The following is a 25,484-nucleotide window of genomic DNA, read 5'->3' on the forward strand; positions in this document are numbered from 1 at the left end:
GAACAAATCAACCCAGATCACTTCAAGCATAAATACTAGGCTCAAGTTATCCTACTTCAGACACATTCTCTCTGGAGAAGGTCTAATATTGGGAAAGGTGGAAGGAAAGAGAAGGAGAGGACAACCAGCAGCAAGGTGGATGGATTCAATTATAACGGCGATGGATGCACCATTGGAAGACCCAAAGGACCAACTTAAGGAAAGATCATCATGGAGAAAATCTATCTAGGTGGCTGTTAAGAGTCAACACAAACCTGGTAGCACATAATCAATTCATTTTAAGGCAGGGCTCTTTAGTTAAGGCAGAATGAGGATCACGGATCTTTTAAAAACAGACATCAGTCAACAGACCCCTAACTGGAGCTGAACTCTCTCCACAGTAAATGCTATAACTTAAAAAAAAACAAAAAAAAACTCTTAACTTTTTTTTTTTTTTTTTTTTTTTTAGAAAACACGCAGCTCACTCCAGGACACAAAAATCTCTGTGGGAAAAAAATGAACCTTTCCTGTCTCTTGAACAAGAAAGACCTGAAGAGCACCAAGAGAAGGAGAAAGACTGACGTTTTCAGCACAGCCCCATGGAGGTCAAAACATCGTATTCCTCTGCATCTTCATTTTAGTGGCTGGCCCTGCAGAGTAGAAAAATTCCCTCAAATAGTTAAGGACCTATTTCTACGTCCCATTTCCTCACTCAAGTCTGCCAAGAGTTCAAAGATGGGTGGGGGAGGAGGAGAGAGAGAATTTTGTGGCACCTTCAAGAAAACACAATTTTATCATTGCATAAACTTAGGTGGCAACGGGAGAATGGAGAAAATTCCTGGGTGAGATGTTTTAGAAGGACAAACAGTTTGGGAGGAAGAAGGAGAAAAGGGAGATGATATGAAGAGGCCACGAGATCCCAAAGGGTCCATGAGATAGAGAGACGACAATGCTCAAATAGCGTATAGCGGCTTAATGCAATGTGTGAACCAATTAACTGTTACTTATTACAAACCATGGTTAAAACAAACCTTGATGTAGTACAATGCATGAACTCATGCCTTATTCCACAACATGATTAAAGGAAACCATGTTTGATCCAAGTTTGGTTTAAAAATAAAGAATCTTAAAGGACAGGCCAGGGGGTTGGAAGTTGGCAACCGACAGTATGTGAACAGCAGATTGTACAGATGCAAAGGAACCTAATCACATTCTTCATTATTCTGGGGAGATGATTTTCCCCCAATTTAAATTATAGTAATTATTTCTAAAAGTGGATCTCTACCCAACGCACATGGACATCTCATGCAAAGCTGTACCATCTTTCAAGATCATGTATTTTCTTTTTTTTTCCTTTTGGTTATATAAATGTACATCTCCCTTGGTTATATACATCTCCACGGTGTCTATCCTTCAGCCTCAGTGCTTACCCATCCCTGTTCTCCACTGAATCACCGCAAAACATTGCAGGCTGGAGTCATCAAAGTTTCCTGGTCAGTAATTGGCAGACTCTACATTTAACCTGTTTGAAAGTTACATTATTCAGATGGAAAAATGACCCTCTTAGGATGCTGCGGCTCAGAAGGGCTCAGCACAGCAAGTGACTGTGAGCAAAATCACATTTTTAGTTAGCATCCCACACACCAATTTCGAGGCTTTTTTAATCTCCTTTGTCATTTTGAACTTCTAAGCCTTAACCGTTCTTCAGATTACAGCTGCTTTTAAGAGTGGTAGATAGTTCCGTGTTGGTGTTCAGAAGCACCTTTTTGGAATCAAATCCGAAACACCACACAGCCCTCCACCTGTGAGAAGGGAGGCAAGTGACATCGTGTGAATCTTCATCATTGGTTCGATCTGGCAGGGTTGGCGCTCTCTGGGTTCCATCAACTAAACAATGTCACATAGCAGGACCCCAGAAGTGTGCCTTCTCTGTAGCAGCGACTACCTTCTGGAACAAGGTTTCCCCCCGAAATTCAAACGGCACCCACCCTGCTGGTGTTTCAAAGGGCTTTCCACCAGGCCTTTGGAGAAGATGACTGGTGCCCCTTTTTTCCTTTCTGTTCCCCTGTGGGTTTATTTTCTTTACCATCATTGTTCTTTCGTATTGTCCTTTGTTTTTCAATGTTTTAGCAACTGTAAACCGCCCAGAGCCACTGGGAGTCAGGCAGCATATAAATGTAATAAATTATTGTTGGGGGCAAAGTCAGCCAGATGTTTAGACTGGATTTGGCCCTTCCCAAGGACCTGAGACAGGCAGATGTCATTTGGTGAAGATGATGATGACGACATTTTTTGCACCCATGACATAAATTGCACAATTTGTGACAATTGTGTGATGACATCATGACCCCTGCAACATCATTGTGGCTTCCCACAGACGTCTGTGCTTGGCTGGAGAGTTTAAAGGCAACTACGTGCAACAAAACTGACACTAGTCTACTGTTGATCAACTGCAACCAAAGCATTTATCTCCCAAAATCCAAATAACAGCCATATTTAAGCTCTTAAAAGAAAGTCAATCAATTATATTGGAAATCAATGAGAAGCAATTCTTCTTGCTGTGGGAAAGAGCATTAAAAACTTCCAGAGAGCCAAAGAGGAGGAAGGCAAATGAATTTATGTAAAGGCCTCTAACATCCAAGGCCAAAGACGGTAGCAAACCTTCTAAGATGGTGCTGCTGCTACTTAAGTTAAATTTCATCCTAGAACTAGAGCGGGGACGTCAAACCTTTAGGCAACTCTTGATTTAAACCTGATGGCCCTCCAGAGCTAAAGTTTAGCCATCCCCCCAACTCCCAGGAAGGTGGGGAGCGGAGGGAAGAGCCTCAGATAAAAAAACAGTAACTGTCATTCGTCATTCATCATTTACAAATTGTCCCTATGCCTCCAGGCATATGTCCTGCAGTGGGACAACTAGTGCTGGTTATCTCTCTAAGCTTTTGACCTCGCCATTTGATTTGCACATCTTCTCCTCTGCCCCCTCCCCAGCTGTGGCTGACCCTGAAACTTTGTTAGGAAGTTAAAGCTAGGTAAACCAGCAAGAGATAGAGAGGAAAACTTCACACACAACCCAAAATCCTTGCACACATCACTCACTCCTGGCCTTCATGCAATAAGCTAAAATTCCTTTTGCCAAAAAAAAAAAAAAAAAGAGCTGGAAAGTAAACCCAAAAAATTATAGTTCCACCATGATCCATGGCCTTCCAAAAATGTGAATCCCTAATGCAGATTGCATAATGGTGGCTATTTTGGCCTTTTTTCAAGCCACCGACCATAGTATCTTGCCAAACACTCCATGGGGTGTGCTGCAATCTAAGGCCTTGTAAACTATCACCTGAAAACTAAAATGAAGTGTTTTTTTAAATAATTTTTCTTGAAAGTTTTGCCAGCAATAAGAACTAATGCAAACTAAAATAGAGCAGAGAAAACAAAAAGGAAAGAGAAAAGAAAAAGCTAAAAGCGCAATAAGAAAAAAGTAGAAGAAAGTAGAAAAAAAGAGATATAAAGAAAGATATTAAGATATAAAGAAGTGGCTTCCAATATTCTTCACAGCAATTATAAGTTCAATTATATTTTAAGCTCTCTCTCTAAAGTTACATCATGACTCTCTTCGTTCTGTAATCTATCCTGTCTAATCATCAAAACCATAAACCACCAGATCATTTTTTTCATTTTTACACAAAGTTCATAAGAAGTTTCCGGTCACCAATAAATGTAGATATTATCCTTTCTCTAATCAAAGAAGTCAGTTTGTCCATCTCAGCAAATTCTGTCAATTTCACCAACCATTCCTCCATGGTAGGTAATGCCGAATCTTTCCATCACTGTCATATAATAATCTCGCCACAGTAATTGTATATTGAAATAATCTTCCATGGCTTTTTTCTAACTGTTTATCCATCAATCCTAAAAGGAAAAGTTTTGGCTTCAATTGTATATTAATCTTTAAAATCCTCTGTATCACTGTATGTATTTGAATCCAAAATGTTTTAGCTTTTTTACATGTCCATCAAGCATGATAAAATGTCCCTTCATGTTGTTGACATTTCCAACATACATTTGAAATGCCTTTATACTTCCTAGATAATTTCTCTGGCGTCATGAACCAACGATACATCATTTTATAAACATTCTCTTTAAGATCATCACATAATGTAAATTTCAACCCTTTTAACCTCATATTTTCCCATTGATCCATCTGTATATTATAACCAAAATTCTTAGCCCACTTTATCATGCATTCTTTAACCTGTTCTTCTGTTTCAAATTTCAACAAGTTTATACATTTTAGCAATTACATTTTCATCATCAGTGTACAATTGTACTTCAAACTCTGTCTTACTTTGCTCCATAACGTCTTTTTATCCATTTTGAATCTTTCTGATAACTGTAAATGGGAATACCCATCGACAACTATATCCTTCTGCCATTAATGGCTCTCTTGATTTAATTTTATATTCCCCTTGATTTTCCAATAATTCCTGGTACATTAACCATTTGTCTTTGCCTGCTATTTCTCTTCTATAGAATACATCTTGTGCTAAGAAAACTAAAATGAAGTTGAAGGTTTTTATTTGCAGAGACAGAGACCACATTAATGCCCTGTCCTAGATTTCTTTCTTTTCTTAGCCCTTTTGAGCAAGGTAGGCCAGGAAAATTCCTGCTTGAATATGACTCATGGTGCTAAATAAATTAAAGCCACTGGGTGTCCTTGTCAATAACTTTTTCAGCTTTTGTTGTTTAATGTCAGTGCTTCTGAGAAAAGGCCAACGTCTGAATGTTTTAGGGGGGCAGTTTCATTACATTAACCCACTGGCTATGGGAAAAAAAGCCTCATAAAGTCATTGCCATCTTTAGACAGAATCAAGCTAAAAGCTGAAGTTGGTGGTTTCATCACTCTCTAAATCTGAAGTTCTCAAGGATTCTGTGTCAATCCAATCCTAAGGCTACCCTTTCCTCCCAAATATTGATGATCAGATAATGAACCTGGAAAAGATGTCTTCTCCTTTCCTAGCGGTATGAATTTCTTCACCTTGCCTCTGTCACTTATACATTTGATTCACAATTACATTTGCACCAATGTGAACTATTTGAATTCAGGATCTGAAGCAAATTTGTAAGGTCGAAGTAAGAGGACTCCACTGTTCATTTCAGTACAACCATAACACTGAACCAAGGTTAAAACCTATAAGAGAGGCAAGGACCAAGCTGCACACTAGCAGGGAGATGGGAGGATAACAAGGGTCTTACAAAGGCTGATGCCCAGTTTGATCACAGTGGGTTGCAGAGAGCCAATTTTACTTTTGTGTCAAGCCAAGTTCAGTTCAGACATATCATCAGCTGAGGACCTGCACATGTGAACATGCCTGCAGAGACAAAGTTATCTTATTCTCAGCCTCATCTGAAACTCGATGCTTTTCCAACAGAAATGGGTTATCAATTCCATCACCTCTTGCCAATGGTTGAATATTCAAGCATTAGAATGCAACAGTGTAGAAATAAACACTCCTAGCTTTTTCTGCATTTGCTACCTATGCAGCCCAAACATGTGTCAAGAACCAATGTATCCTGGAGCTCAGTAATTCTCACAGGTAGCAGGAGTTATGTATTACAGTATTTATTTTGGAATTACTCTGTAAACAGGAACTGGAGTTATTCCCCCCAGAGAAGACCACTGGCACAGGACTGCAAAATCTCTACATCTTTACGTCTATACACTCAATGTTTCTGACTCTCCCATTGGGCAGAAGTACTTCTAAACAATCCCACAAGCCTATCCATAAAATGAAGAAGAGACAAAGCTGCTTCAGGCAGCAAAGCTGGGGAGAAAGTTATATTATATGCTAGCCTTCCCCAATCGGCTACCACCCAGATGGGTTGAACTACAACTCCCAGAATTCCTAGCTAACATGGGCATAGGATTAAAAAGCATGGGGATTAGGGGCAGGGGGAACATTCATATAGTTTACGTTTTCATATAAATTGCCTCAAACCTACACTGAGCTAATGTGTGGACCAGAGGACATTATCCTTCAAGTGATGGATTCACTGTAGAACATTAAAGCGCGTGCACACACACACACACATATCCCTTAGGTAGAATTGTGTATTCAGACGCATAAATCAGGTAAAATCACTTGTTCCCACATAATCTGCCCCATATTCACATTTCTAGGTTATCAGCAGGGCTCTTTTCAAGATTCTAGCACAATATCTGACATTAGTGACTAGTTCACTTTTCTCTGTGGTGAGATCCATATGAAGAAATAAACTGTCAATGAAGGAAGCCCTCTCCTTACTAGGCTTCAGCTGAGAGCTCTCAATACAATTAATTTTCCAGAACTTTTTCAGGCCACTATTTCAACCTCTGTTTTATATTGATTATATTTTAATGGTGTGTTTGGTTGGGTGGTTAATGGATGCTTTTACACTGTATCTGGTAAGCCACCCAGAGCCATTAAGAGGATGTGCATTTTCTAAATCAATAAGTAAATAACACACTTGGTTATTTGGGATCTAAAACTTTCAGCTCCAGAGACCACAATGCAAAACAAAAACAGAACTGATGCCACCACGAAATTATTGGTCCCAGCTGCTTTAAGAGATGCTCAGGTCTCTTACTGAACTCTACAAGTCAGTCTCAGTTGAAGATTTTTATTGTTCTTTGTCATTCAAGTGAAGGAAGTCAACAATATGTACTGCTCAGAATTCCAGCGCCATGGAATTATCTCCACCAGAAAGCTCTCCAAAGTTGCAATGGGCTGATCCAAATGCTTAAATCAGTAAACCCAAATTGTGAAATCTCTGTAACACTGGTCATGGTCCTAATAATTATTCTACTGTGGTGAAGACCAGAAAGGTTACATGAGTTATAGAACCTCTGAGTTTTGACTACTGATCATACTGCTTGCTCAATATGTCAAATCCAGAAATATTGCCTCTATATTTTCAAGTTTCTTTAAAACCTTGAGCTCCAAGAGTTTCTTTTTTTATAGGCTCTGAGATTCATAATGAATTCCACTCTCAGTACCAATTTCTCCACTGCCCTGTGAAATCACAGAATACGAAGCTCAGTTTGGCACCTTCCCTAAGTACTGTTAAGATTTTTTTTTTAATCTTGGGAGCCCTAGAATCACTGTGCTAAAATAACACTGTGCTTATATGCTTCTAATTGCATAGGTATATTCGAGAATTTTTAATAATTCTCTTTGATTCCAGTCACCCTGGTTGGTTTGTACGTGCATAGAAATAGATACCTAGACTGAATGCATCTAGACTTCAGAAACAGACTTGTTATAAATATGAATTAATACATCACATTGCCAGAGCAATTCCCTCAGAGGGCAAAAGACATGCCCTTATAGCTGAGTCACAGGGAACTCATCCTTAGGCTGAAATGTTCAAAGGCCAAGGAAAGGGAATAATCAGCTTGCATTGCTAAGATGAAGTTTACCTAGCAAGGCTGTCACCTCAAAAAAGAGAGAAATGGGGGCTTTGTGAAGGCAAGCACTGCTGATTAGATTACAAAAAGACTCAACTGGAAACCTCCAAATTACAAAAATCTTCTCTGCAGGACAAAGCAAGACTTCAAAACAAAGCAAACATTCCCCAAAGGCATATTACCAAACCAGGAATAAACTACAGCCATTTTGCTTACTGAAGTCCAGCCACAGCCATGGAATCTCATGCAGGGTACACTGGACTTGGCCTGACCAACTTCAAAGGGTGGTTGTTGTGGAGATAAAATTTTTATTTATCAGTTTTAAAACATTTCTCCTGGCCAAACTCAAAGATTCTGGGTAGTGTAAAAAAGAAAAAAAAACCCACAATGTACCATTAAAAGCTCCACCACCCTAAACTCATAATAAAGGCCAAAGACCTACTGAGTTGCCTCACAGAATGACAGAGAGTCCAGGCATATCTCCAGCCATACAGTGTTCCACAACGTGGGGCCATTATAAAGAAGGCTTGTCATCTGGCCCACACTCCTTTTACATGACTCAAGCCTTCTCCAAATGCCCAGATAGAAGGGCTGAATCATGTTCAGAATCATGAATGGTGATCCTCATATAAACTGCTCTGAGCTCTTCAAGAAATCCTGGAATATCACTCTAGCAGACGCCATGATTGCACAGCTGGCTCTCTGTCAAAGATTGTCTGGCTGCTCTTTTATCTCTCCTCTCCTTAATGGAATTTGTTTTACAGTAAGAAAATAAAAACAGAGAAATATGGTAAGGAAGAAATAGGGAGGTTGCAAAGGGAGGATGAATGCCAGGACAGATCTTCTGTAAACATCTGTATTTGAGACAGGGCAATTGCACAATAAATGTTTCATTTATTGTAGAACAGTCAAGAAGAAGAGAAGGCCAAATATAGTATTTCTTTGTAATTAACAATGCCACTTGAGAATGCGCTACCCGCTGAAGGTGAGGATGATGGGTATATCCTACCTTTAGAGGCTGAAGTCTTAAAGGAAGAATGGCCTCTGCCAGAGTAAAAATGAAAGAAGGAAATTCCACCAAGAATGGAAAGAAGAGGCCTGAAGGGCATCTCAAGAACTTTCAGTTGGATCCTGTTTTAGGCATTGCTCAAGCTAGTAAACGCAGGGGCAAAAATCACAAGTTGGATGACCACCATTGTCAATCTATCTTGGGCTGTAGAAAGTGGAGGAGAGATAGTCCAGAGATCAGTGACCAAAGAAACACCATGATCAGGCCAACAGCTCCAGGCAGTCGTCAAAAAAACATAATCTAAGGTTATGGTTAGAAAATGTTCAGTCAGGAACTAGGCAAGTAGGATGCAACAGTAAGATTTACAGGTGAAACTCGAAAAATTAGAATATCATGCAAATGTTCATTTATGACAGTAAGGCAACTCAAAAGGTGAAACCAATATATGAGATAGACGCATTATATGCAAAGCGAGATATGTCAAGCCTTACTTTGGTATAATTGTGATGATTATGGCGTACAGCTTATGAAAACCCCAAATTCACAATCTCAGAAAATTAGAATATTACATGACATCAATAATACAAGGATTGGAAATAGAACAATATCGGACCTCTGCAAAGTATAAGCATGCATATGTACTCAGTACTTGGTTTGGGCCCCTTTTGCAGCAATGACTGCCACAATGCTGCGTGGGATGGATGCTATCAGCCTGTGGCACTGCTGAGGTGTTATGGAAGACCAGGATGCTTCAATAGCAGCCTTCAGTTCCGCTGCATTGTTTGGTCTCATGTCCCTCATCTTTCTCTTGGCAATGCCCCATAGATTCTCTATGGGGTTCAGGTCAGGCGAGTTTGCTGGCCAATCAAGCACAGTAATCCCATGGTCATTGAACCAGGTTTTGGTACTTTTGGCAGTGTGGGCAGGTGCCAAGTCCTGCTGGAAAATGAAGTCAGCATCGCCATAAAGCTCGTCTGCGGAAGGAAGCATGAAGTGCTCCAAAACCTCCTGGTAGACGGCTGCGTTGACCCTGGACTTAATGAAGCACAGTGGACCAACACCAGCAGATGACATGGCTCCCCAAATCAACACAGACTGTGGAAACTTCACACTGGCCTTCAAGCATCGTGCATTGTGTGCCTCTCCATTCTTCCTCCAGACTCTGGGTCCTTGGTTCCCAAATGAGATGCAAAAGTTGCTCTCATCAGAAAAGAGGACTTTGGACCACTGGGCAACAGACCAGTTCTTTTTTTCTGTAGCCCAGGTAAGACACTTGTGATGTTGTTTGTTGTTCAGGAGCGGCTTGACAAGAGGAATACGATATTTGAAGCCCATGTCCAGGATCCGTCTGTGTGTGGTGGCTCTTGATGCACTAACTCCAGCCTCAGTCCACTCCTTGTGAAAGTCCCCAACACTTTTGAATGGCCTTTTCCTGACAATCCTCTCCAGGCTGCGGTCATCCCTGCTGCTTGTGCACCTTTTTCTACCACACTTTTCCCTTCCACATAACCTCCTATTGATGTGCTTTGATACAGCACTTTGGGAACATCCAACTTCTTTTGCAATTACCTTTTGGGGCTTTCCCTCCTTATGGAGGGTGTCAATAATGGTTTTCTGCACAACTGTCAGGTCAGCAGTCTTTCCCATGCTTGTGATTCCTACTGAACCAGCCTGAGAGACCATTTAAAGGCTCAGGAACCTTTGCAGGTGTTATGGATTCATTAGCTGATTAGAATGGGACACTGAGCCTAGAATATTGAACCTTTTCACACTATTCTAATTTTCTGAGATTGTGAATTTGGGGTTTTCATAAGCTGTACACCATAATCATCACAATTATACCAAAGTAAGGCTTGACATATCTCGCTTTGCATGTAATGCATCTATCTCATATATTGGTTTCACCTTTTGAGTTGCCATACTGACATAAATAAACATTTGCACGATATTCTAATTTTTCGAGTTTCACCTGTAGATATTGTTCCATCAGCTATTTCACGCTCAAATGAAAGGGGGGGGGTTGTTTTTGTTTTTTTACTGCTCTTAAAGGAAGAGTTACTGCTCAGGAGTTAACAGGACAGAAGGACTACTCAGGAGTAAAGACTTGCTCCTAACTAATCTCTTACTTCAGTTGAGTTTTCCCTTGCAACCAAATACTCCCACCTTCAGGATCAGAATTCTAAGTCATCAGTGCTCTAAGTTAGCCTCTATTATGCCAGGATCCAGGACATTACCAAGCATAATCCTCACAAGTCCTGGTTCCAAGAGTTCCTGGCATGCTGCTGTAACTTCAAATGAGCACTGTGTGGACTCTTTGACTTCAAAGCCAGTGATGCCCAAGATCTACCTTCAAGTTCAGTCTCTTTGTCAAGTTAGCTGGGAACAAAACAGAAGGCCTTCTCAACCTGAGCGCCCAAATGGTGGGAGAATCTCTAGCTTCTACTTCATCTCTTGAATTCTCTGCCATCTGAAAGGAAACAGGATGGGGAAGGATAACTAAAAGCCTCCAATAATGAGTTCTACTGATTTGATCTGGAGATTCTCTTCCAATTCTGCATTATCAAGCTTTGAGGCTACAAAACTAGGCGAAGGCTTTACTTTATCAAGAAGGTCTTCAATGTATAATTTTCCTTTAAGTCTTTCTCCATCCCTGTTTTAAATATTGTAAACCTCTTGGATTCCATCTCTGGGGCTGCTTCGTATGTTTTATATTTATGTAGTTTAGGGCACTAATTTCTTCAAACTGCTCTTATTCTTGCAAAGCTAGAACTTAGTGTGGAAAGTAGGAAGAACACTGTACAAATATCCTAAGCCAATCCATCAATAAAGTGAACTTTGTGTTAACAAACATCAGTATGTCCGTTGTATGTTTGAAAGTTATTTTTGTGAGCCATGCTAAAGAGTTTATTCATCTGGAAAGTGACAAATAAGTCAGATAACTGAAAACAGTTTACATCTGCAGTGAGATTTGCTGAGACAAGATGAGATACTTTTCAATTCACCCCGCCAATGACAATTTTGCAGGTGGCTGGTTGGTTAAAGATCTAATTCTTCAAATGAAAAAATATATGGATGATGGCTTTTAATTTCCCAATTAATCATGGATCTTCTATTAAATCAAACATATCGCCCCATTTTTATCACCAGAATATTTAGAACGATGTTGTTGAATAAAGAACAGAATAGCCTGTCTGTAACACAATTTTAAAAAAAAATCATTTTTTTGCTCTCAACTGAAATAAATCTGTGCAAACTGTGCAAAATATCCCTTTTCTGCATGTGCATTTTGTTAATGCACTTTGACACACAAACTAAGCAACGTGTACATTCGTTTTCTAGATACCGTAGACAGAAAGATAAATATTACTCTTTAATGCACACATCCCTGTTATCGGCAATGAAAACCCAGCACTGTGCACGATGCTTCTTAACGCTTCAGATGACATTCCTGTTCGCCTAAAATCCCACATGAATGTTGCAGGAAGTGCATTTTGCTACTTAAAGGTGACACTAAATAGAAATGCTTTGAAATTCCAAATCACTGACTGAAATTGAAAAAATCAAACTGAAGACAGCTTAACTTTGATCTGGCTCCCTTGACAGTTTTAGCAATTTTGCCAGAGATGAAAGAACCACAACTAGTTGTCTTTAGATTTCTCATTTTGGTCTTTTAGAAACTCTTGTAGAGTGGCATATCGCCTTCTAGGTCACAGATACCCAATCTTCTGTAACTTAGTAAATTGTGAAATGTGCATTCCAAACTCTAAATCAGCCTATCTCAATCCGGTATCCTTCAGATGCGTTGGAACTGCCAGTTCTGAAATCCCTGGAGTCTGGGTTGAGAATTATGGCATTTGCAATCCCAACATAAACTCGGGGAAGGGTTCCTCTAAAGATCTGTAAGTACAGACAAGTTTGTGGTTATGTTTTGCTCTTAGGTTTCTAGTAATACAAAATGCATTCTTAATGGACTTCCTTTTTCTTCTCTTTAGTTCTTTTTCATCTTTACTTCATGGAATCAAATAGGTGTTTTTAAAATTTGGACCATTAACAAATCCCCAGTGAAAGTCTCAATGGAGGATTTGTCACAATCTTCTAAAAATCTTGCCAGTAATAACTACATGGTGCTGGGCTGGGAAAGTAGTCTGGTTGGGCTGGAAAAGTGAGGAAATATGCTCCCTTGACAATTGGTTAAAAAGAGAGAAAGAAGGAGCTATATATTCCAATATGCCTCACACAGACACAGATACAAACCTGGATCTGGTGGATCACCCTCCAGATTTCTCACCACACAGGCCAACATCTCTGAGACGTGTGCCCACATGCCTTCACCTTACTGTCAGAGAAATTGCACCTAGAATTAAAAAAGGGCAATTAAGGCCCAGGATCGCTTGCACTTAAGCATGCACAGCCCTTAAGTGAGCAGGTGCAAAGTCAAAAAAGAATACGCTAGAAAAGAGTCTATAGAAATTCCACAACATTTCAAACTAAGGCACTGGCTCTGTCAGCACTGACAGCAATACATCAAACCTCCCTGAAAACATAAGACCAGTTTGTCAAAGGCCTCGCAATTCAAAATGGCATCAGTTGTCTATTCTCCTCAAGGCAGGCAGCTCAAAACATTTATTACCCTGCGCAGCTGAAATCTGAGTAGCTGGGGGGGGGGGGCAGGATGTTTGACTGTGGCACAGCAGACTTCAGCCCATTTAAAACGAAGTAGTTCCTTAATGAATGATTCTTACCAGGACAGATTGGCTCCGATGCCTCCTACAGAGTAGACTCCTTGTCTCCTCCCTTACATCTACTCTTTCATTGACAAAATGCAGGACCTCAGGGAAAAGGGTAGGTTCCTGAATCCTGGCCATCAAAACTCCCTTTTCAAGTTGGCCAGGAGAAACCAGTTGGACTCCTTTGCAGGCATGCTCTGCTGCGGACAGAGGATGGGCACCTCGACTGCTGCTCTCGGATACCAATTAAGAGGCAACAAGGGCAGTTGCCATCTACTGTCATTCCACCATGAAGACGCAGCTGCTGCTTTCTTTGATTAATTTTAAGTTCACTTTATAACTCATGTTTAAAATGTTTAAATTATCTTTCATGAACACACACACACACACATACACACACAACCTATATTCTATCTATCTAGATGGGCAGAGATTGCTTTATCTTGGTTGGGAATCTGCTATGCGAACTTGTTTCAGATGAGGCAGATTTTCCGAGACTACAACAAAGTGAGTGGTGAAAGCATTCAAGCCCAAGAACTGGGCATGGAGGTCTGCTCACAGGCCAGCTCTGATCAAGATGGTCTTGATTTAAAAGATGAAGAGAGGCTCTCCTGCCACTGAAAGAGAAGAATACATTAGAGGGCCAACAGAATATTCTTTAATCAGTAGCAGCAAACAACAGGTGCCTCTTGGCCCCTCTGCCCAAGGATTATTCACTCGGAAGGTATCAAGACAAGCAAGGCCTGGTTAATTGTACCATAATGTCATATCTACAGGAATGAGCACGCACCCTTACTTGAAACACTCAAACACAACCTTTCTATCCACCCAGATCATCAAACAACGCATTTTTGAAAATACCACATCGTTAGCCACTTCTTTCATTAAAAAGTGACCTTAACTTCAAGTGCAGTTCAACTCTCAGTGACACATCCTTGACATTTTTTTGACAGCAATATGGAACTAATTTGTCATCCTCTTCTTCCAGGAAGTTCTTCAACTTTCCCTTCCAGCCTACAGCCGCAAAATTCTTTCTGGTGGTCTCCTTCCAAGAATTAAGCAGTCCTGACTCTGCTCAGCTCGAGACAAGGCCAGTCAGGAACAAAACTGGGGTGGGCAACCTTTTGAGAGCCATGGGGAGTTGTCTCACTTTAAAATATATACATATAATTTTAAGCAACCAAGGGTTTTATGGCAACAGTGTCATGACATCATGACATGTCCTGATCTCAGGAAAGAGATGCAATATTTTCAGTTATGGGGGAATATTTTTATTACTTAAGCTCATTACACCAACAACAGCCCAAGTTCTCTGGTGGTTCACAAAAGAAGCTTCAAACAATAGTTAAAACCAACAATAGTAAAATTAAATAATCAGCAACAGGAAGCCTGCTTTAAAAGATGTGCAACACTGCATTGTAAAAGCTAACAAACAGAGCAACACTCCTAGCTCAGCACAAAATACATTCCAAAGAGACTCATCTATTTTGGACAGTAATAGAGGACTGGAGTCTGGCAGGAGCTTAACACTTTTTTCCTGGCATTTCCTGATCCCTCCAAAAAAATGGCAGGAAATTGGACCCTAGTAACTTGGAATATTATTTTTGAATTTCAACTGTGTAAGGTTAGTCTTTCCAAGGCCATAAAAAGGGACTGAGGGAAGAAGGTTGATTAGCTGACATCCAATCTGGTCTTTTTATACAAGTGGTCACCAAGAGCCTCTGAAAATAAGTTTCAAGACAAGGAGTTTCTCTCTAGGACATTGGTTCAAGCCTGCTACTATTCCTTTCTCATACAGGAATTGCAATCATGCTAAATCTTGTCCAGGGTCCAACAGCAAGCAAGTAGACCTACTAAAAATATGAAGGGTCAACAGGTAAGGGGGAGGGAAAATTCTAAACAAGCCTATTCCCTTTACTAGAAAAAACTGGTATCTACTCACCCACCCATCCCAGTATTTCAATGGATGGTTAGCAAGAGGATCAAGAAAGCTCTGCTCTGAACAGCTTAAGAGATCGATGGGTGCTAAAATAAACATAAGCAGATGTTAAGCCTATTCCTTGCAGGACCAACATGTTGGTCAGCAAAGGAAACTGGGAGTAATATAAGCCAAGATAAACTGTGCAAACATTCAAGGAAGCTCACAGTCAAAGTGATAACAAACAATCTCAACCTTCTGCTTATCTCTGGATTTGCACACCGGTCTCATTCATCACAAGTAAAGGCGTTAAACAGAATCTTTTGTCCTTGCTAAGCTGTCTTTGACTGTGGCATCCTGTGGCAATGAATTCCAGAGGTTATTCATTCTTCTTGGTTCACCATGGACGGTGATGCATCACCTAGAAGAGATGCTAGTGAGCCTCACCTAGGCCAATAATTTAAGATACAGATTTAGTTCTATAAACCTTTCTTCCTTCCTTTCTAAACAAAGATGGCATGGTAACATCTACAGTCCTACCCACCCCAGTTTCCTCTGGATCCTTTCTCTGCAGTTCAGTTTTATTCCATCATGTCCCTATGCAGCAGACCACACATCACTTCGGTAAATACCAGTTCTTCTGCAGTTTTTAGCACAAATGACACATTTGCTGACTTTCAGAGCCTGGAGGCTTACTCTGTGTTTTATGGTTAGATCTTACAAAACTGGCCCAGAATTGACCCTGCCAATCCACAAAGGAGGAGTGACTAAGCTCAAAACCTTGAACTTGTTTGTCTTGTGGTTCTGGTATAACTCCCACAAGACATATAACTAAAACCTTTAAGAGCGCTCAAGCCTTCTTCACTACCAGCCTGCAGTGCTAACACTGGTCACATCTAGCCAGAATCTAGTACCATCCCCAAGAAAAGAACAGCTCTTCATTCACCAAAGCAACCTGCAAAGGTGGTCCAGCGTATTTTGGTAGGCAAGATTCTTTGCTGGATAATCCAAGAGCTGATTCACAGAACTGATTAGCATGTAAGAATGCAAGGCTGAATGACCCTTCTCGCTTCCCTGAAAAGCAGTTTATAACTACCACCCACTTTCAGTGCCAGGAAGGACCGGGGGCTACTAATTTGATTCCTGCATCTCCATTAAAAGACAGGTAGGGGGGAGAAAATAAACTATTAATCAGAATAGACAATACTAAGTGGATTGAGTCAATGATTCATCAGTGTTCATTATTGAGACAAAACTCTGTGATACAACGTGTCCCCTGTTGAGTAAGAACGCTCCTATTAAAAGGAACAGTCAGCCACTAGATTGAGGTGAACAACTCATCACCCATAGGCAGCAGGTGGCTTACCAGCACCCCAAGACTGCGTCACTAAAATTCAGCAACAAAATAGCTAAATTTCAGTGGTGCAATTTCACGGTATATCTCAAGTTTGAGGAAGGTGAACTTTAGGGGTGGGTATGTCAGGCGTGTCTCTCCACCAGCCTCCTGCTTCCATTACCATCCAAATCCTGCACACCAAAAATATCATTAATACCTCTTTCCCATGGTCACTGTGTCACCCAATGGTTTCATGCAACCCTCCAGAAGTTTGGGAGGCTGAGTTGTATCTTCCAGCCGTTCAGCAGTTGCCCTGTTCTGGAATATGTGATAAGAAACACTGCAGCCTGAAACCCTTGAGATCCACTGCCAGGAAAAGCAGTGAGCAAGGCAGATGGACCAAACAGTCTGATGTAGAAGATCAAGATACAGCTGTTTTCAAACTACTCCAGCTGTGCAGCACAGAGATGAAGATATGAAGAGAAAGATGCTGCACATGTGGACGTACAGATAGTATCTTCTGGTAATATCTTTTTGCAGAATAGCTCTGCAGCTGTTGAGGACAGAACAAGATGCAGCTGCTTTAAAGAGTCACCAACATCTGCTACCTGAAGACCCTATGTGTTCTGAAGCACCTTTTTCCCTTGGAATACAAAGCACTGCATTACCCAAAAACTACACCCCCAATTTTGTCAATCCTCATTCACCCTGGATCCTGGTCAGTCTGGGGGACACAATCACAGGATTGTAACAATCTCCCCCACCCCCAAAAAAGTCCCTCCCTTTAGTAAGAATGTTGATTTAAGCCCAAATAAAAGTCAGAGAGAATGAAAGATGTTTTATTACAATGATTCAATCCAAATTATGTCCATTTTGCTGTTCCTCATCACCTTCAAAACTGAGGCTGGATTATATCCAAATTCTACCTCGTTACAAAAAAATACGATCTGGACCTTTTAACATGGCCCCCACCCCTGCTTCACCTGCCCACCTCTACTTACCTTGAGCTTCTCAAACCGGTCACTCAGGGACGCCACTTGGTGATCCCGGTGCCGCCCCACCAGTTTGCATAAGGCACAGATGAGCTGGTCATCAGCCACACAGTACATGTTCACCTTCTCATTTTCGTGCTCAAGGCATGTCAGCCCCCGGAAGTGAGCGTCCGGCACAGGCTCCACCAGCCGGTGGCTGGTGAATGGCTTCTTGTTGGGGTGGGTGGCCCGCAGACAGCGGTCACAGTAGGACACCTCGCAAGTAATGCAGGTCTTGACGGCGTCGCGGGGAGGGTCCTGCTCGCAGAACTGGCAAGCTATCCGGTCTCCCACTGTCGACATGGTCGGGCTGTGGCGATAGGGCCGCTCACGATAGTTCTCACTGGGGGAACTGGGCCCACTCAGAGAGGCCTTCTGGAAGCGGTCAATGATATTCTGCAAGGTCACATTGCGTTTAAGGCCTTCTAGGCCCCGATGGTTAAGGGAGATGACATGTCGGCAAGTGGGGCACTGGAAGGCAGTGATGGGTTCAAGGTTCTCACCGGAGGAGCAGCTGGAGACCAAAATGCGGTGGGCGCAGCTAAAGCACAGGCTGTGAGCACACGGCAGAAGAAGAGGGTCTTCGAACAACTCTAAACAAATTGGACAAGTCAGTTCCGACTCCAGTGTTTCCATCTTTAGTTAAAACAATCTGGCTTCAGGATTAAAAACGAGAGGAGCAGGTCAGTCATCTGCAAAAGAAAATGGGGCACAGAGAGAAAGAAAAATATTTAAAGTCAGGCATTTCCCACCCTATCTTGGAGCAGCATTTGGAGTTCTGCAACATCCCTGAAATAGTTGGATAAGACTACTCCCAGACTGCCTTAAAATCTGGGCTTCTCTACAACCAAGTCTAAGATTCCAAGCCTGACATGAATTTATGGAAGTCCACCAGTTTTATCTCTGCAGCATCCTCTAGCAGAACTACCCATCCCAACTTGAAATCAGTGAAGATTTCCCCCACATACTCAAGAGTCATCATCTCCCATTAGTGAACGTACTAAAAAAGCATATTCTGAATTGCACTTGCTCACTTATTCACTCACTCCTATCTTTGAGCCAAGGTTTGTAACTCAGTGGTGGAGCGTAACTGCCCAAATTCAATGCCTACCATAAGAAGAACCTGTTTGACCACAGCAAAGTTTAACTAGTTTGTAACCTTGCTCCAAATTGGCAGGAGGAAATCCACAAGTTGGACACGTGTTTATCCACAACTGGTATATGTTACCTGTTATAGGAGATAATACATTGCCATCATGATAGCCATTGTTAATTTCATCCTCCATAATTTGTCTAACCTTCCTCTAAAGCATCCATAGCCAACAGTATGTGTCATGTAGCAGAGTTTATCATTTAACCATGTATTTAATGAAATAGTATTTCTTTTATCCATCCTAAACTGCCTATCTTTTACTTTCATCACATGATGGCAGGTTCTAGCATTTCTTTACACTACATATAATTTTATACTCCTCCATCACACCAGGGACATGTTACACTGTTGTTGAAGATCAGCATTTCACATTTGTTTCTTAACAAAACTGATGGGAATCATCTGATTCTTAATTTGTCAAGATGATCTAGAACAAGGTCACGCAAATTTCGGGGCCGAGGACTCTTTTGAGAACCACACTCCCAAAATTAGGTAGAGCCAAGATGGAAACTAAATGTCAGTCCACATACATTTATTTATTTGTCTGTCTGTTTTATCACATTCACATAGCTGCCTATCTCACATAGTGACTCTGGGCGGCGTACACAATAAAGCAATCCAAATAGATAAAAACCCATTAAAAAAGCAACCAAAATAAATTAAAAAGATAAAAAACAAAATGGCAAAAAAACCCGTACAGAGAGTGCATTCAGTCAACCACCACGTAACCATCTAGCAGGCTCCATTCTATTATGGAATCCCCAGGCCAGTTGACAAAACCTCGTTTTGAGGGCCTTCTGGAAGGTCAACAGAGTTGGAGCCAGCCTCACCTCAGGGGAAAGGACATTTAAGAACATTTCAGTATGCTTTTAAAATCAAGCATTAACTTTCCCTGGATTTAATCATGCAATCTCAAGGGATATTTGGCATTCTTATCCACTCTTCCAAACAAGACCAACAACAGATCACAAGATCTCGCACTCTCATAAACATTCAACTCTTTTATATTTTCACTGAAAGGGTCTACAAGCCCCATTAGGGGAATTATGAGTTCTGCTCCATTGTTACTGACCCCTAGTTTATGCAGCAGTCTGCAGAAACTTTCTGTGATGATATCATGGAATATCTATAAAGAACAAAGATGGGGAATGCTAATTTCCATCTAACTGTTGATGAGTTACACTTGTCCTAGATTTTATTCCAAAACAGAGCTTACACTAAGTTTATACTGAAAAGTAATCCTATACTTTTTGCTTATAAGGACACTTCACTGCTAGCTAAGACCTTATCAGCGGAGAGTTATGAGTTAGTTCTAAATCCCTTTCCAACTTTAAGTTGAATTCCAGTATTAGTGTGAGGTTTGTTTGTTTTTTTACAGCCAGCCAGCCAGCCACCCTTCCCTACCACAGCAAAGCCGCTTGTTGGCTCTCAACAGATTTTCTCTTCTTAACAATTGCTCCTGATAAGATTCAAAAGGATGAACCCTCCATGTTCCAGTTCGCTTTGCTTTGAGTTAATACATCCAATGATGATTTAAATCAGGAGTCAACAGCTTTTTTCTGGTTTATACCCAGTTTTTAGAAAGCATGCAAGGGGTCATGCATGCACAGAATGCAGAGGTGTAGACAAAATCTGGCTGAATGTAACTGAATTCCATTTGAATTAAATAACAGAACTTGTCAATACAATCGCTCATCCTGTAGTCAATTATTCTCCCCCTTCCCCCATATTCAGTGCTACAATTTGGTGGCAGCTTTAAAGAGGCAACAGGCAAGGCCATCGGTTGGGCACCTGAAGCAGTATTGGCCTTTTTGATCTGGTTTAACTCTGCTGCCTTTGCCCACACCCTTCACTCCTTCTCCAAGCTGGGCCCTGCAGATGAGTTGGATCAGCATACCCATCAGCCACAGCCAGATTGGGAAAGGTTGGAGCACATACATAAGGAACCTTCTCACACACTTTAAAACAGTTCAGATGAATACAATAAAGGGTGGGGAGATGCTCTCTGACTTTTCCTCCTCCTGAAATGCGCAAATCCAATTTTATCCCTGCACCAGATAGTGACCAGCTGATCACAAGAGTCTAAGTCTGCATGTGTAAGCCATCAGCGCTTAATGGCATGTTGTCAGACCCATCACAGTGCTATATAGTCAGGCAAACTATAAAACAGATACTGTCAAGGCCATCTATCGAATAAAACTGTAATATGGTGGTGGAACGTCTTCAAATTTCTCACTGCATGGCAGGATGATACTTATTGCTCTACCAGAGACACAAAGCCATAATGAATAGATTGAAATAGGATTTGCACTCGGGGTGAGGGGTAAAGCAGGGCAGTGGACAGGAGTAAAACCTTCAGTTGAGGAAGGAAACTGACAGCACAGCAAAAATTAGACAGCAAGATCATTTCCTCCAACGTTGCCATTTGTGCAAAAGCCAACAATGAGGGCCAGTGGATGGAAACAAGCAAAGGACAAATGAAGAGGGCTGTTTTCACACATAGACGTAACCAAGAATTTTAAGCTATAGTTTGTAACAAGCCAGTTCAGATGCTATATTAAGCCATAAAGAGTAGCCTCATGCACCATGATAAACTAACAACATTATACAGCTTACAGCAGTGTGTGAACGCAATCAAACGTATCTAAGTTTGGAACTTATGCCTTCTGCCTGATAGAGCTCCTGAGAATCCCCTTTTTTCCATGCCTTGGTACATGATCCTTTTGGTTGGGGAATCCCAAAGAACCAGAAGTCAAGGTACAGTAGAACTAAAGGGGAACTGAAAGGACAAGTTTTTCCACTTAGATCTACCCTGCCACTGCAACCATCATTACAGGACCTTCTAATTCTCCCATGTCCTATCAATCATATTTCTCCAATCTGGTGCTCTGTAGATACGGACTTCAACCCACAGGATCATTTGCTGTGCTGTATAGGGATACTAGGAGTTGAAATCCAACTCATCTGCAGTTTATAGGAACACTTACCAATGTGCATTGTTATCTGATTGATAAGGCTGTTGTTTAAACGTAGGTATAATTGGTTACAGCTATTTATATGGTGGATTGTAGATTGCACAAGGTTATGTTCTACACAAGAACCTTTCCAAATATTTCTAGATCTAGAACCATGTTATAATAAATAACCATGCTATCTGCATGCAAAGCTGGAGCCCTACTTTTGACCTGCAGTCCCTTTGGGGTATGGGCCTTTCTCTCAGGCTTCACCAGCAATGTTCCTGCTAGCTGTGTGCAAGACCTGGGTCCCAATGCACATGTTTCAAGGGCTTCCAATTTCTCTCCCCCCTTCATTTCCCTCCTTCAGAGAACAGAGTCACCAACTAGACAGTGTAAGGGATAATGTGAGGAGCTCACCTGATTTTATTAAAAATAGTGTGTACTGTATTGTACTACGTTTGGAGCCACCCATGGTGTTGGGCTTTGAAGAACTCTATTCATCCATGATCCCTGAAGATATCAAAGACTTCATATTTTTAGAGTAGTAGAGAATGACTGAAATGGGAAGTTGTGAAGAGAAAAGGCCCTTCTGCACACCCTAAACCCAAAGGCAAAGAGCATTAGGAGTTGATTCATGGAGACTCACATCTACAACACCCAACTAATGCCTGCTGGTCTGACAAGTCTTACAGCCTTGGTTGCCTTTCTGCTTTTTCAAGGAACTACTTCCCCATTCAAGTTGACATTATACAACAAACCATGTGGGAAGATATTGCCACCTGGATACTCCCTTATCCATTCATTCAATTAACCCAAGTTTTTAGGGGCTGGGGAAAAGAGTGTGTCATATAAAGAACCATCAGAATTCACTCCATCATGGAACAATGACAAATATTTGAACAAGGAAGGAAGAAGAGAGTTCTTCAGAAAGATGTCCTTCTCTGACCTTACTGGACACATCTGAAATTTTTTGCATGAATTCTATCTGTGAACTACAATAATTCTTTAAGACACTGAAAGTTGCCTTATATCAAGCTGGACTCTTGCTCCATCCAGTTCTATGCTATCTGAGACCGGCTGGGATTCACCATTATTTTAAGAAGTACTTCTCAGCCTCAGCTGTAGATTCCAAAAATTAAATTGGGATCTATTGTATATATGTCATGGTGGCTAAATTTTTGGGAGGGGGGCATCTTGCACCTAAGAGCTACAGTGAGTGGGGTGATTATATTTGGGGGGGTGAGATTTGGGGGGGTCCCACATTGGCAGGAAATCATACCAATGTTGAACTGTCATGGTCAGAGAGGGCTCCAGAAGCTGCAAAAAGGGACATCGGGGACATGAGTGTTCTGCCCGCAAGCTACTGCCTTTCTCCTGACTTTCATCTTTTTTTTCTTCCTAACACTGCACAAGAAGCTAGGATCTCCTAAATCTTCTCCAGTTGACAGAAGAGAGATGGCATATCTCCACAAGGTGTAAGGCCAATTTCTCACTGGCAAAGATGAAGTCGTAAACTTGATCCCAGGCTGTACTCCATCATAGTGAAGGTGGATTGAAAGCTTGTCCATCTTTCTCATGCAAACGTAAGATGAGAAGGGAAGTTCTAACCTGGTCTTTGACTCCCCCCAAGATCCTTTCCGATTTGCGGATTTAAAAAAAAAAAAATTGGATGGAAGAATCCCTTCCAAGAGACTGCCAAGGTAACAGTCAAGAAACAAAACTCACACGATTTCAGAATATTGTTTGTATAAGTTGGTGGGGAAAGATACAGAATAAACAAGTGAGCCCAAACAGAGGGGGTTGGCTTGTCACATTTTGAAGGATACAAAACAGTACAAATTCCAGTTTAAAGTGGAGTCTCAAGTTACCTAAACTGCTTTTGCAGGAGCTGAGGCTAGTTTATTGGCTTCAAAACCTTAACTTCTAACCCTGGTGACTGCATTTGGCCCCAGTTTTTTCACCTGTGCTACCAGGGGAAAACCCCAATTAAAAGAGAAGTACCCTCTTCTATTTAGGGGGTACTGACTGAATTCTCATCTCCTTATTCATCCACGGCACCAAAGCTAGCAGCCAGATGCCAGGAAGGCATGTATTGTAAATAATCTAACCAAATGGGCCAACAGTCCCTGTTGTTAAGCTGTGTGATCTATAGGATCAAGGACCCAACTCCTCAACATCTGATAAATACAAGCAAGGGATTGAGAAAACACAACCAAGGGGAGCAACAACCACAAAGCTTGGGAAGAATTTGTGCTGGTTTCTGGGCAGCTATTGAAGCAGACACTCTAGTCCAGGGTTTCTCAACCTTGGCAGCTTGAAGATGTGTGGACTTCAACTCCCAGAGTTCCCCAGCCAACTCTGGGAGTTGAATTCCACACATCTTCAAGTTGCCAAGGTTGAGAAACACTGCTCTAGTCTCAAGGGACAGAGACCCCCTGTGCCCTATTTTCTTTCAAGAATGCAGGGAGAGGACTTCTTCAAAAGGCAACAGAAGGTGCCCTCCAAAGGTTGGCTTCTTTGCCAAAGATTCCTTGGCACAATTCCAGTTCTCCTAGACCAGTATTTCTCAACCTTGGCAACTTGAAGATGTGTGGATTTCAACTCCCAAAATTCTTCAAGTTCTTCAAGTTGCTAAGGTTGAGAAACACTGTGCTAGACCAAAAAATGGGCAGCTTTCTTACTTCTAGAGATGTTGTTGTTTTGTTTTTTTAATTATTTGGCCTCTAAGAGTTGCTATTATAGTTGGTGGTGACATCACCACATTACCAGAGTGAGCAGAGCCAAGTTTTTCAGTCAATGGGAGGGAGGGATATTGAAGGGCCAAAAGGGGAACTTGTAAGCTCCTGCATTTTTTCCCTTTAACGTGGCAAATAGGGAGAACATTCAGTTAATAGGGGAAGTTGGGGTTAAAAACAGAAACGCTTTCCTTTTAATAACTGGTGGTTGCAACAGTTCAGGAGCAATTAGTTAAGATCACTAGTTTGTTTATTTTGAGTACTCATAGCCTGCTCTTTGAAGGCGGGTGGAGAATTCTGCCAAGACAGCTTACAGGCATTAAAAAAAGGTAAAACTAAAACATCTTGTTCCAGTAAAACTGGAACACTAAAACAGCAGTCTAAAAAAACGATCACACGGCTCAACACGTTCATACAAAAAACAATTTAAATGATTAGAAAGGCAGGAGGAGGGGAACAATGTAAATCCCACTGCCATATAAACTACTCAAATAATCAAAAAATCCCTGAGCTTCTCAACCAAAAGCTGCATGAAAGAAATGGGTTTTCAACATGGGTTTTAAAAGTAATGCAAATGGAGCTTTGGAGAAGAACTCCTTGCAAATGAAGCCATGGTCAAGAAGGTTCTGCCTTTAATTTTCCCAAATACAATTGATCTTGAAGGCTAGTCTATGAACACAATTTCAGAGGCTGGACTTAAGACCTGAGCATAGCGACAGAGGTGCTACTTCAAATAATTCGGGTTTTTTTCCAGATATCTAAGAGTCAAATTTTGAAAAGAAAAAAGTCACAACATAATAACCTACTAGAGTTCACCTGTACTTTAAAAAACGGTAAGAGCAAATTAAAAATCCTTCCCCCAAAGTGGCAATAGGTTGAGAACAATTAGAAAATTGCTGGAACCCAGTACTTAAAGTCAACTTAAGAGGCCAAATGACTATCTCATGTCAGCCAAGTCATTTCTGAGCCTCCAGATGGCTTGGTGTCCACCTGCTCCCTGTCCCATTTGAGAGGGGAAGGGAAAGGAGGAGATTCATCAGCCAATATGCTGCAAAATATAACATATTTATTTGTAGGTAAATGCAAACAGCCAGATTTAGGTGGTCATTTCTAGACTGCAGTAGGAATATTCCAACAGCAGAGGGAAAAGCCAGCAATGGCAGCAACAGAGAGAAAGTGAGTGGAAAGAAGGGTTGGG

General features: G+C 41.2%; 1 protein-coding gene across 2 annotated transcripts in view; it reads right to left on the reverse strand.

Annotated features, from left to right (window-relative positions):
* Nucleotides 1-25,484, reverse strand: part of MID2 (midline 2) — a 140,054-nt gene that overhangs the window by 91,311 nt on the left and 23,259 nt on the right. For both annotated transcript variants that reach the window (XM_088151561.1, XM_007422648.3), the window contains exon 2: nt 17,412-18,133. In XM_088151561.1, coding sequence (XP_088007687.1) covers nt 17,412-18,077 — 666 coding nt within the window. In that variant the 5' untranslated portion in view covers nt 18,078-18,133. The remainder of the gene's footprint in view (nt 1-17,411; nt 18,134-25,484) is intronic.

The sequence above is a fragment of the Python bivittatus genome, unplaced genomic scaffold (genome assembly GCF_059951505.1).
Source record: "Python bivittatus isolate LINGU-HERP-01145 unplaced genomic scaffold, Pbiv_v1 ctg000670_np1212, whole genome shotgun sequence".
NCBI lineage: Eukaryota > Metazoa > Chordata > Lepidosauria > Squamata > Pythonidae > Python > Python bivittatus.